Source organism: Palaemon carinicauda, unplaced genomic scaffold (genome assembly GCF_036898095.1).
Source record: "Palaemon carinicauda isolate YSFRI2023 unplaced genomic scaffold, ASM3689809v2 scaffold244, whole genome shotgun sequence".
Classification (NCBI taxonomy): domain Eukaryota; kingdom Metazoa; phylum Arthropoda; class Malacostraca; order Decapoda; family Palaemonidae; genus Palaemon; species Palaemon carinicauda.
In genome coordinates this window covers 123,259-137,512 of record NW_027170075.1, presented here as the reverse complement: position 1 = coordinate 137,512, position 14,254 = coordinate 123,259, and the positions used below count along the sequence as shown (strand labels likewise).

Genomic DNA, 14,254 nt, shown 5'->3' with positions numbered 1-14,254 from the left:
ATATACATAAGGAAAATGCAAATTTCTTCCAAATTTGTCATTTATTACTGCACTACATACAAACCCTTACCATATTTACAGTGGAGACTCACCGTTAGGTGGGTGCAAGTCCAAAAAACTAACTGGCTAGTGCCTGACCTGAGGTGTTACTCTGTGCTTCGCATGAGCTGTTTGGAGGCATCATGTCACCTCGTCGACTTTGAGAGCTAACGGCCTGGGCAATCGTGCGAAGGGGTAAGAACTCTCACATCTATAATTTCTGCTGTTTTTTTTTTCTTTATTCCAGATCACAATATCAGATTTTATAGCACCTCCTTCTATGATGATTCCTGAGGAAACCTTCAGAGCAAAATGCTTCACCACAGTCCGTGCACTCGAATGGTTTTTCTTCCATGTGAGTTCTTAAATGTTTATAGAGTCTCTGTTTTAAATTATATGTTTTGCCACATTCATGACATTGGAATAGATCTCTCATGTGATTTCTTATGTCTAGTGAGATATTTTTTCGAAGTAAAGAATTTGTTACAGACGTTGCACTTGTATGGCCTCTCTCCCGTGTGAATTCTTAAATGTTCAGTGAGATTTGGTTTTCTAGTGAATGTTTTGCTACAGACATCACAATTGTATGGCTTCTCTCCCGTGTGAACTCTTAAATGTACAGTGAGACTGTATTTCGAAAAAAATGTTTTGCTACAGACATTACATTTGTATGGCTTCTCTCCCGTGTGAATTGTTGAATGTGAAGCGAGACTGTATTGCAAAGAAAATGTTTTTCTACAGACATTGCATTTGTATGGCTTCTCTGCCGTGTGATTTCTTGAATGTATAGTGAGACACTGTTTTGTAATAAATGTTTTGCTACAGACATCACACTTGTATGGCTTCTCTCCCGTGTGAATTCTTGAATGGTAAGAGAGATGTGATTTTGTATAAAATGTTTTGCTACAAACATCGCACTTGTATGGCTTCTCTCCCGTGTGAATTCTTAAATGTTTATTGAGACTATGTTTTTCAATAAATGTTTTGCTACAGACATCGCACTTGTATGGCTTCTCTCCCGTGTGAATTCTTGTATGTATAGTGAGACTTTGTTTTGTATTAAATGTTTTGCTACAGACATTGCATTTGTATGGCTTCTCTCCCGTGTGATTTCTTGAATGTATAGTGAGACACTGTTTTGTAATAAATGTTTTGCTACAAACATCACACTTGTATGGCCTCTCTCCCGTGTGAATTCTTAAATGTATAGTGAGATGTGATTTTGTATTAAATGTTTTGCTACAGACATTGCATTTGTATGGCTTCTCTCCCGTGTGATTTCTTAAATGCACAGTAAGATTAAATTGATTAGAAAACGTTTTCCCACATTCACTGCATGTGCATCGCTTTCTAGCTAGAGCATTGGAGTTAACATTACCAAAGATCCTTTTTTTTATCTGCTTCTCCTTTATTTGATTCACCTCTTGATTCAAAACATCTTTCTGTAATAATTCTCTTCCACTGATCACACATGAAAGTCTTCCTTTTTCTTTTCCTTTATCCTCTTTCACAGCTGTCCCAAAGTAAGTGTCTACACTTTCCTCATCATCGACATTCTCTTTACAACTTAATGAACCGTTTTCACTCACTGATGCATCGTACTCGTAGGAATTTTTCAAGTTGCTTTCGCTGGAATCAAATATTTCCGGCTCTACTTTGACTTCCACTTTTGGATCCAAGAAAAGAGCGCCATCATTAAAGAGAGCAACACTGCCAGACCTATCATTATTTTCTGAATCGACTGCAGGTGAAAATAGATCTTCAATTTCACTTTTAATTGAAAATTCAAAAGGTGGTTCAGAATTCATCATCCTCACCCTATCACAAGATGAAACAACTCTTAATATTATTTTCAATAGACTCCAAAGATGAAATTAAGACTAAACTTCCTATTCTCGGACATCATACTGTACAACAAAAACTTCCAACATGACCCTTTCTTTTCCCGTCTTACATCTCTTGCATATACCTTCAGTAGCTTACAAGCTTTAGCAGCAAGAGGTGGATGATTCCTTCCTTTGAGATGAAAAGTCTGGAAGAAAAGAAAACTACAATCAGTTGGAGAAGAGGAAAAATCAATAAAATTAATGGAGTTTTCTAAAAAATAAAATAAATTCATAAAGTTATGTACTTTTCATTTTTCCTAAACATACGAACCACAGACTTTGATCTGTGTTCTATCTGTTCTTGTTACACATTTCAGGCATCTAAAAATCTCATATCCTCTGTAGATTCTATCATCCACAGTATTTCCTGTGACATTATTGGTTTTATTCTTTAAATAGTTTTCCCCTTGCTCTTCAAAAAGACAGAGTTTCATCCATAGTCTTATTTCCTTTACTGTACTTCCTCTCCAGTCACCATCAAAATTGTCTTGCTAATACTGCTATGCACCTCTGAGCCTTCCTCCAGAATTATGAACAGCAAAAGGCTTTATAGTAATCTTGCACAGACAGGAACATTTACCACAAACTCTTCCATATCACTCCCTCTACCTTTGCTTTGGTTCTACTGTCATGGCAAATTAATATTACTAACATAAGTTTTTTCTTTCTGGTTGCCTTTGTGTTGTCCAGTGCCTTCTCAGGAACAACAGATACCCTCCATCCCTGTGAAGATGGACCAGGAATTCTGCAATTTTAGGCTGAGAGGGTCTGGAAGAAGAATGACCTTTCATCCGGCACCAGCGTAAAAAAAAACTGCCCATTTGACTTGATAAAATCGACATGTAGAGCATCACATGGCTTAGGCTAACTAGATGAAAAGCCTTTTTACCTTGAGAACCTCCTGACAGGCTCCAAGCATGAAGATGAAGCATGTGGAGCCTCTGATGAAGACAATGAAAGTGAGGCTGTTTGAGTAGATCTGGTCTCTAGCAATCTAACAGGAGGGTTCACTAGGACCTCAAAAACGTCTGGGAACCAGTCCTTCCGAGGCCAGAAGGGAGCGATGAGGGCCAAGGAAAGACGACTGGTTTCCCTTGATAAAACAGCCAGATCAGAGAGAGGGAGGTGTCCACCTGAAGACTTCCTCATCTTGTAAGTGGGCATCTGTCCTCATGTACTGGAGATACTTGAACGAAGGCAAGACCAATTAGTAACTAAAGTTCATTGCTATGACATGGAATATGAATTGAAAAACAATACAAGACTGAAAAATTATTTGAAAAAAAAGCCTCTCACTCATTGGGCACCCCTATATCAATACAAAACACAAGTACTTGGTTTTTTTTTTTAGGACACCCACACACCCAAAAAAAAAGAAATAAAATATAAAAGTCCTATTTCAAAATACAGTGCCATTAGGTTTATGATGCAAATTTTTTAGCAATTAACACCAAGAAAGAGCCTTTTCGATCTAGGTCAAAGTATTCAAACAAAGTACCCAGCTTGTGACATGAGAAAGGTCCAAGCTTGTTGCCATGTGCTGGCCTGGAGGGGGACAGTGCAGTCTGCTGGCCTGGAGGGGGATACTGCCATCTGCTGCCCTGGAGGGGGACACTGCCATCTGCTGCCCTGGAGGGGGACACTGCCATCTGCTGGCCTGGAGGGGGACACTGCCGTCTGCTGCCCTGGAGGGGGACACTACCATCTACTGTCCCGAAAAGTACCTTTGAGTGTGCCTCTGCCCCTTCTTGTAGAGTGGCACTACCTGTACAGGAACTGTTGAGAGCCACTACCACCAGCTAGACTGATGTTTAGCACTGTCGTTTGCTGGCCTGGAGAGTGGAACTAAATTCTGCTGAGGAGAGAGGGAAACTGCCTCGGCTGTAGCTACTGGAGCCATTTCTGGCCTACTGGCTTTGGCCGGGTTACCCAAGAACTGCTCCCCTAGTCCAATGTCTGCAGTCTCTGGTGGACTAAAGGGGTTAGTTGCCGGAACAGGCGAAGAAGCAAAGGGTCCACCTCAAGCAGGAGACTCCCAAAAGCCTGGTAAAGGTGGGAGTAATGGTGAGAACCCTGGTACATTTCTTTGAGAAATCCTCAGTTCTTACCAGGATTTCCAAGGTCCCTAACCAAACATCAAGCCACAAAGTAGCCTGTATGGGAAGAAGAGGAGTTGGACGAGGCACGTCTAAGATCTCAGAATAGCTCCTCTGCTGCAGACAGGAGGTGGGGGAAGCTTGGTGGTAGAGCCGGAACGTTGGGAGGAGGAGAGCTCAAAGAGCTGTAGGATGATCGTAGCCCTGGCACCCTTCACGCCCTGAGTCCAAGGCAAGGATGCACTGGTCTCTGAGGGCTTCTAGGTGCAAAAGACACCGTGTCTTTTCTCTCTCAGTTGATAAACCCATTGAGAATCCTGATGAGAGTCAGAACCTGACAGAATGCATGGTCCGACTTTTTCTGCTCTCCTTCCGACGTTTGACTTGGACTTGCAGCGAAGTCTCCTTTTTCCATCCCCGAGAGCTCTTCTCCAGGTGGGTCGCGCACATCCCTCCAGTGACAGGCTGCATCTGTAGACTTGGAGGTTCTTGAAGAGGACTTAGGAAGAGTCTTGGAGTCCTTCGGTTCCTTCCATGGAAGGAGGAAGGGCTCCATCATCGAAAGCTGCATTGTCATGTTCCTCCTGACTTCCATCGGTGGTGAACTCTCCGTGAGAGGGGAAACTTCCTCCGAAGGTGGAAGAGAGGAAGCCCCTCCCTGGCATTACTCCCTCGACAGAGGTGAGGTAGGAGAGTGTCAGGTGGAAGATGCAGGAGCAGACCTTGATAGCCCAATAGGAGTCAGCTTTACCCTAGGGGAAGTAACCACATCTGAGACCTTCTTCTTCTTCAGGGGAGAAGAAGCTGTGGTTCCTTACAGTAGGTCTGCTGTAGCTGTAAAATGCTCCGAAGAGCTGGCAGACAGAGCAGGCTTGAAGGCTTGCACCACTGCTCTGACCTCTACTGACTGACTGACGCACTGTCAGACATATCCCCTGAAGGCCCTGAAGGGAAAGGGACCGACAGTTCCCTGAAAGGAGTCGCTGCTGTTGATGGATCCACCTTTGAGGAAGGCAGCTTCGGGATCTTGAACCCTTCTGTGAAGACCCCTCCACCTTTCCATGGCGGTCGCGCTGTAATGCGTTTGCAGGGAGGAGAAATGATGCGATGGTGAGCTGTCTACTCAATGTTCCTTAAAACCTAGGAGCCTGTAGAACCTGCTCATGGCCATGGCGCAAGTGGGACAGTGAGAGATAGCGCATTGGGGAGCGCTGGTGGGCCAAAGAGCGCACAGGAGAGCAATAGCGTGCAGTAAGACGCTGAGCAGGATGATGCTGGTGCGGTTTCCAGAGAACGTGCAGTACGACGCCACGCAGAAGGATGCTGGTGTGCAGTTTCCGGTAAATTTGCATGAGAGCGTTGGCACGCAGGAGAAATCTGGCAAGCTGGAGAGCGCCAATGAGTCAGAGGGTGCTGGTGAGCTGTAGAGAGTTTTGGCACAGGAGAGCGCTGTTGCGCAGTGGACAAGTGGCGCTTGGGAGTGGGGTGACGTACAAGAGAGTGTTTTCGTGCAGGAGAGCATTGGCGAGCCTGATACCAAGGCTGCGCATGAGAGCACTGATGTCTCAGGGAGCGCTATTCCTCAGGGGAGCGCTAACGAGCTTGAGCTAGAGAGCGGAGTTGCACTGCGATTGCTGGCGAGCTGGCAAACATTACTCTTTGGTAGGGCAGGGCTGTGCTGGAGAGCGTTGGAGATCGGGAGATCGCTGGTGCATTGGAGGGGGCTGAGGATGAGAAGGAGAAGGCTAGCGGTCAGGGGAACGTCAATGTGCAGGCTGGCGCTGATGTGCTGTTGGAGAGCACAGGTGCACTGCAGGGAGCTGGCAACCAGGAGAGTGGCGCTCAGCTGAACGCTTAGGTAGAACATCCGAGGATGTACAGGAGATGGGAACAGTGACGGCAGGTCAGGAGGTTGGCTGGAATGTCGAACAGGAACAGGGATGTGCCCTTTGGAAGGGGAACATCCAACAATGGCGATCGCGAACGATACGCAGGAGAGTCTAGGCCAAAAGTCCGAGGTCAATAAGCAGCGTCATCAGGAGAAGGACCAGGAACAGGCGAAGATTGAGGACCAAAAGACCACTGAGGCGGCAGCTCCTCTGTGGGCGACGGCTGTGAAGACGAGGACGAAGAGCCTTTTCAATGATGGTGAAAGGCAACCTTTAAGTCAAACCGGAGGGAGAGCTCTGCGACGTGGGATCAGCAAGCTGACCTTGAGCAGCAGTCCTCCGAAGAGGAGTCTCTATGAGAGAATCCGAGGGGAAGAACCACTCATATGAGACAGACGATGGACTTAGTTTCCCCCTCGAAGGATGGACAGAACAGGGGAAACGAAGTCGTCAGCAACAGCAGGAGAGTCTAGAGAGTCAGGGGCGTTGACAGCGGCCACAGAAGACACCTCTGACACTACAACATCGACAAGAATTAGTGGATCTACCTCCGAGGTCAACAATGGCTGCAAACTCGCAATGCAGAAGATGAATTGCAGCAAGAAGTCCTTGAAGGGCGGACTCGGGAGCCGCAGGGACGACCACACCTGTAACACAGAACCCAGAGACAAGGCTTTACCCGGAGGGAGAGGTGGGGCCACTTCGCTAGGGAAAGCAACACCATCTCTTAAGCACAAGGGTTGGCAAAAATTAAAGTCTACACTACTGCTCGACGGTCTCTCAGAAGAGGCCAAACGAGTAGGAGCTTCGGAGGAAGGTCGGGAGGCAGAAGAAGAGATCTTGTGTTTTTTCCCTTCACACAAAGGAACCTTCGAAAGAGAAATATCCCGCTTTGACTTCTTCTTCCGCCCTTGCCAAAATCTTTCCCACTGGGAGGCAGACACTCATTACACTTATTACCACAATCACACCGTTGACCTCTGCAGGTGGGAGAAAGGGTGTGGCAGTTAGTGCCCATGGCTGACGTGAAGGTCCGGCAGGGTTAGCCTTCAAGTCCAGGGCAAGTATGCATGGTTGCACAAGTCAACACAAACACACACTATTAAAGAGAAAGCATAAACAAAAAGCACTAATGGCAGTTCAAAATATAACTTGGTGAGGATGAAAAGCAGCAACAACGTTTACCATCCGAGCCAGAAGCAAAGTAAATCACCGGTGTGTGAGAGGGAGCGGTAGCAAGCTAACCCCCGCCAAGCCCGCTAACTAGCGGAATGGCAAGTTAAACCTCACTAAATCTTAATGGCTCGTCATTTCAGCTTCACTGAAAGTAATACCCCTATTGAATAGGGTAGGTTCGTATTCCAGTTACGGCTCATACAAAGATTAATTCAAAGCTATCACTCAATGGCAAGTCAAAAAGGCAATGGAGCAGGAGAGCAGCAATGTCCATTCTCCATCAAGCCAAAAGCAAAGCAGATGCTGAGCCCAGTGTGTGAGTGAACAGGGTAGCCGGCTACCCACAACCCTCCCGCTAACTGGCGGTTTAGGTAATTATCCCTCACTGAAAGTCTTATGGCTCATCTTCCAGCCTCACCGAAAGTAATATCCCTATAAACAGCGAAGGTATAGAGTGGCAGAACAAATATTTCTTTAAAAGTTACACAAGAAAAAAATTGCTTTTAATTCTTCAATCTTCTACTTTTCATATTCAAACACTAACAACTAACTTGGCACAAAATTAGACCCAAATGATTGTACTTAGTACAGTTAACTTTAGGGTGAGCTATGAGTCCAAACAATTGGATTTCCAAAAAACAAACCATGACAGCCTCTGGACATGATTACTGCTCTGTACCACAAATACAATCAATATACTGTAAACTTAATTAATAACATCAGATATTCAATTTTGTAAACTCACTTTAATACTGAAACCTGTAGAATTTATTCTTAAATAAATTGAGTTATGGATTTTACCCAGAAGACCCAGCCCTGGGACTTGGAATATTACTCAGCAAAATATCTTTAAATCTTAACTTCATTCTTGTGAAACCTGAATACAGTACTGTACTAAGAATGCTGTAAAATCATTTGATGAGAAACTCTCTCTCCAGAGAGACCAATGCAGACTGAAATGTCTGAGAAGAGCATTTGAGGAAATGAAAGAGAAACCAAATATTTAGATATTTTAATGAAGATTCTCCTCTCAAGGACAATCCAATGGAAAATTATAAAACCTAAACTTATCACTAAGACCATAAAAGAGATAACATCAACAAAATCACAAAAATTTAAAAAATCATACTTTTCTACCTTATTACTAAACTTATATTCAAACCCCCAAAATGAAGCTATCTCCATACCATAGTACTTTGTAAATATTTGCACGGCTTCATATTCCAATACAAGTAGACTAGATTTTGATTCTTCCTTCCTGCTAACATTCAAAACTTCACTACAGTACAGGAAGCAGGTACAATCATCCAGTATTACTTTAAAAAGGACACAAGGTCACCAACATTGTTTCAAAAGGCTTAATGCTGTATATTATTCTGCAACTGAATCAGCGGATATTTCAAAGTTCAAACTTGGTACAAATGCTTTTCTGTTGACGATGTTTCATTTCCTGGTTTTTATAATGCTCATTTATTCAACATTGTTATCTATTTTCAAATAATCTCATTTTCCATTTCTCTTATGTAGTTTATTCTTTACATTCCTATTTATTCACTGCACCAGACTGTCAACTATTTGGTACCTTGGGCTAGTGGCAATTTGCTTTTGCACCTTGTCTTCTATTAGTAATAATTATGCTAATATGACAAATTTGGAAATAATTTGTATTTTTCCTAACTATACAAACCTGGAGCTCTTTACAGCAGAGACGCATTTTGGCAACAGCTGGAATTAGCTGTAAAACTTTTAGCTACTTAGCGAAGGGAGAGCAAGAGTTGGACCAACCACTCTGCTCACACCAGCACTTGTAAATGAAAGTCATTGTGCAATTACGGCAGAACTTCCTGGGGGAAGGTGATGGCGGGACCAGTATGTGTTAAGAGCTCCAGAATTGTATACATAGGGAAAATGCAAATTTCTTCCAAATTTGTCATTTATTACTGCACTACATACAAACCCTTACCATATTTACAGTAAAGACTCACCGTTAGGTGGGTGTAAGTTCAAAAAACTAACTGGCTAGTGCCTGACCTGAGGTGTTACTCTGTGCTTCACATGAGCTGTTTGGAGGCATCATGTCACCTCGCCGACTCTGAGAGCTAACGGTCTGGGCAATCGTGTGAAGGAGTAAGAACTCTCACATCTATAATCTTTGCTGTTTTTTCTTCTTTATTCCAGATCACAATATCAGATTTTATAGCATCTCCTTCTATAATTATTCTTGAAACTTTTAGACCAAAAAGCTTTACCACAGTCCTTTCACTTGACTGGTTTCCCTTCCATGTGAGTTATTCATAAAATTTTATTGAGTCTTTCTTTTATATCAAATGTTTTGCCACATTCATGACATTGCAATAGATCTCTCATGTGATTTCTTATGTTTAGTGAGATAGTTTTTCAAAGTAAAGAATTCGCTATTTGTATGACCTCTCTCCCGTGTGAATTCTTAAATGTTTATTGAGAGATGGGTTCCAAGTAAATGCTTTGCTACAGACATTGCATTTGTATGGCTTCTCTCCCGTGTGAATTCTTAAATGTGCAGCAAGTCTTAGTTTTGTAGCAAATGTTTTGCTACAGACATTGCATTTGTATGGCCTTTCTCCTGTGTGAATTCTTAAATGTGCAGTGAGATTATGTTTTGCAGTAAATGTTTTGCCACAGACATCGCAATTGTATGGCTTTTCTCCCGTGTGAATTCTTAAATGTTCAGTGAGATGTTGTTTTGTATTAAATGTTTTACTATTGACATTACATTTGTATGGATTCTCTCCTGTGTGAATTCTTAAATGTACAGTGAGATGTGTTTTACTAGTTAACCCTGGATAGGTACGGTGGGTCGTTTGCGACCCCGAGCGTCAAAAAAAAACAGGTTTTTCTCACGTGACTCACCCCTGTGACTGAATTTGTGGGTGATCGACCTGCAGGAGGTGTCTCCCCTACACGCTCTAGTAGTGTCCAGATGTGCATTGCTGTAGCTGTACTCCTTCCCCGATTTCTGAGACGCGTCGGGGTCGTTCGCGTCCGAGTTTACCCTTCTGAGGTAGTTTGCATAATTATCAAAGTTATTACGTATTATGAAATTGTCGTAGAATGGTGCAACTTGTATAGGTTATCAGTTGTGGAAAGTCTTGGTGGATTGTTTGGCTACCATGTGCATGTTTTTTTTTTTAGTTAAAATGTCTTTCATCACCACGAGGACCATTTTACCGCGAGTGCCCCTTTTTCATTTTTTTTCATTTTTTTGCCAAGTCATTTTTCCGTAAGATATTGCCAAATAGTGTCGTAAAACTTTTGCTTGTTTAGTGTTGGAAAGTGTGTCTAGATGATCTGGCTACCCATGCATGACTTTGTTTTTGTCAGATACGACGTAGTTATTGGTATATTGGGTATTTAACTGCGGTTACCAATTTCTGTTTTTTTTTCAATATTTGTAAAAATTACTACGTAGTAAGGAATTGCCGTATATTATTCATTTTTTTTTCATGTTTATGTGTTAGAAAGTGTGCCTTGATGGTTGGGCTAACACGTGCATGTCTTTTTTTTTATCTGAGATGTCGTATATTAGAATGTCGGGCATTTTACCGCGAGTGTCCCTTTTTAATTTTTTTTAATTTTTTTGCCAAGTCATTTTTCCGTAAGATATTGCGAAATAGTGTCGTAAAACTTTTGCTTTTTTAATGTTGGAAAGTGTGTCTAGATGATCTGGCTACCCATGCGTGATTTTGTTTTTGTCAGATACGACGTAGTTATTGGTATATTGGGTATTTAACTGCGGTTGCCAATTTCTGTTTTTTTTTCAATATTTGTAAAAATTTACTACGTAGTAAGGAATTGCCGTATATTATTGATTTTTTTTTCATGTTTATGTGTTAGAAAGTGTGCCTTGATGGTTGGGCTAACACGTGCATGTCTTTTTTTTTTATCTGAGATGCCGTATATTAGAATGTTGGGCATTTTTCCGCGAGTGCCCCTTTTTATTTGTTTTGCATTTTTTTGCTTAGTCATGTTACCGTAAGGAATTGGCAAGTAGTGTCGCAAAACTTATATTTTTATAGTGTTGGAAAGTGTTTCTAGATGATCTGGCTACCCATGCCTATTTTTTTTTTAGCCAGATATGGCGTATATATAAGTATGTGTTCGATTTTCCTGTGATTGCCATTTTTTCGTTTTTTCCCATTTCTTTCAAAATTACTACGTACTAAGGAACTATCACAGAGTAATATTTCATTTATATGTTTATTTGTCGGAAAATATGCCTTGATGGTTTGCCTAGCACGTGGCTGAAATTTTTTTTTTCTGAAATGCCGTATATTAGAATGGCCATTTTTCCACGAGTGCCCCTTTTTATTTGTTTTGCATTTTTTTGCTTAGTCATGTTACCGTAAGGAATTGGCAAGTAGTGTCGCAAAACTTATATTTTTATAGTGTTGGAAAGTGTTTCTAGATGATCTGGCTACCCATGCCTATCTTTTTTTTAGCCAGATATGGCGTATATATAGGTATGTGTTCGATTTTCCGGTGATTGCCATTTTTTCGTTTTTTCCCAATTCTTTCAAAATTACTACGTACTAAGGAACTATCACAGAGTAATGATTCCTCTAGATGTTTATTTGTCGGAAAATTTTGTTTACTTTTTTTTTGATTGAATATCATCCAATTTTTTTAGCTAAAATATTGTTTTACATTTTTTTTTTCGATTTTATTTCCCTTCAAAAAAAATTTTTTGGGTCAGAATTTTAATTTTATAGTCGTAAAATAATCGACAATTATCCAGCAACCCACCATACAATTTTTATGCATATCCAATAATAATTAGATTAGTAAATAACACCTTGAAATTGACATACCCTTCCTACATTTCAAGTGGCAGATTAGGGAGTCTGAGTCAGTGTGGTTGGCGGCCATTTTGTGGACATATCCGAAGAGTAAGCTGCCCTATCTATATATATTCTTGTTCCCTATAGAATTTGTGATATTTTGGTATATTTTTACCTGCATAAATATCATATTATATATTAAATATATGTATTTTTTTACGAAATTTCCAAGTACTCAAAAAATTACCTTTAGATATGGCCCCTGATATAAATGTAATTTACAAAATAATGAAGATTTTTTTACATATTTCTATTTTAGGATAACATATGTTTATTCCCTAAAAAAATTAGCCACTTCCTATTTCATTTGGGTACCCAAAAAAATTCATGAAATTTGGACAATTTTTTTTGGCCAAAAAAAGTTACCCTTTTTTTCTCATTTCAGATCTTCACCTCCATGGGTCTGACTTCATCCAAAATACATCAAGATGTGTCCTAAACATTCAAGAATCAATTCCTAAAAGGATTTGTGTATATATGTATAAACTTTTTTTTTATGAATTTTTATGTCAGGTCTTTTTTTTTTCTACTTAATTTTTTAAAATATTTATAATAAATAGTTTTTCTGCAGATGAGTAGTATTTCTCTTTACAGTTGTTTTAAGCATTCATTGAAGTTTTTTTTGGCAAAAGAAAAAAGGAGGTTACTGCAAAAACTGATTTTTCAAGAATTTTTTTTGGCGTCGGGGTCGTTCGCGTCCGAGTATACCCTTAAAGGGGTGTCCGAGGACCGTACCTATCCAGGGTTAATGTTTTGCTACAGACATTACATTTGTATGGGTTCTCTCCTGTGTGAATTGTTGAATGTGCAGCGAAACTGCATCTCGAAGAATATGTTTTGCTACAGACATCGCACTTGTATGGCTTCTCTCCAGTGTGAACTCTTGAATGTTCAGCGAGATGTGTTTTTGTAGTAAATTTTTTGCAACAGACATCGCACTTGTGTGGCTTCTCTCCAGTGTGAACTCTTGAATGTTCAGCGAGATGTGTTTTTGTAGTAAATGTTTTGCAACAGACATCGCACTTGTATGGCTTCTCTCCTGTGTGTACTCTTGAATGTACAGTGAGATATGATTTTGTATTAAATGTTTTGCTACAGACATCGCACTTGTATGGCTTCTCTCCCGTGTGAATTCTTAAATGCTCAGTGAGATTTGTTTTTCCAGTAAATGTTTTGCTACAGACATCGCACTTGTATGGCTTCTCTCCTGTGTGAACTCTTGAATGTACAGCGAGACTTTGTTTCAGGGTAAATGTTTGGCTACAGACATCGCACTTGTATGGCTTTTCTCCCATGTGAATTCTTAAATGCACGGTAAGATTAAATCTATTAGAAAAAGTTTTCCCACACTCACTGCATGTGCATCGCTTTCTAGCTAGAGCATTGGAGTTAACATTACCAAAGATCCTTTTTTTTATCTGCTTCTCATTTATTTGATTCACCTCTTGATTCAAAACATCTTTCTGTAATAATTCTCTTCCACTGATTAAACATGAAAGTCTTCCCTTTTCTTTTCCTTTATCCTCTTTCACAGCTGTCCCTAAGTAAGTGTCTACACTTTCCTCATCATTGACATCCCCTTTACAACTTAATGAACCGTTTTCGCTAGAATCAAATATTTCTGGCTCTACTTTGACTTCCATTTTTGGATCCAAGAAAAGAGCGCCATCATTAAAGACAGCAACACTGCCAGACATATCATTATTTTCTGGATCGACTGCAAGTGAAAGTGGATCTTCAATTTCACTTTTCATTGGAAATTCAAAAGGTGGTTCAGAATTCATCATCCTCTCCCTATGAAAAGATGAAACACCCCTAAATATTATTTTCAATAGACTTCAAAGAGGAAACTAAGGTTAACTTCCTATACTCAGACATCATACTGTACAACAAAAACTTCCAACATGACCCTTTCTTTTCCAGCCTTATGTCTCTTGCATATACCTTCAGTAGCTTACAAGCTTTGGCAGCAAGAGGTGGATGATTCCTTCCTTTGGGATGAAAACTCTGGAATAATAGAAAACTATAATCAGCTGGAGAAGAGCACAATGAAAATAGGACAAATTTAGAAGTAATTTGTATTTTTCTAACATAAAAACCTTTAATTATTTAAAGGGGATCATCTTTCGGCAAAGCTGGAAGACTAGCCATTAGGACTTTAATGGAAGGTGGCAACCAACCACCCACTAGGTAGTGGGAGGTTCGAGGGGGTATCCGGGATAACCGGGTACCCCACTCACACATCAGTGATATGTCACCATTTTTCATTGCAGGAAGTTCTTATGGAGGAG

At 40.8% G+C, this 14,254-nt stretch overlaps 1 protein-coding gene across 1 annotated transcript; it reads right to left on the bottom strand.

Moving 5' to 3' along the window:
* Positions 1–449: 449 nt before the first annotated feature.
* Positions 450–13,747, bottom strand: LOC137636171 (zinc finger protein 813-like). The gene is made up of 4 exons (XM_068368568.1): positions 13,549–13,747; positions 13,071–13,338; positions 1,642–1,857; positions 450–1,152 (listed from the first exon to the last, which is right to left on the bottom strand). The coding sequence occupies exons 1-4, from the start codon at positions 13,745–13,747 to the stop codon at positions 450–452; spliced, it is 1,386 nt and encodes a 461-aa protein (XP_068224669.1).
* Between the last annotated feature and the right edge of the window lie 507 nt (positions 13,748–14,254).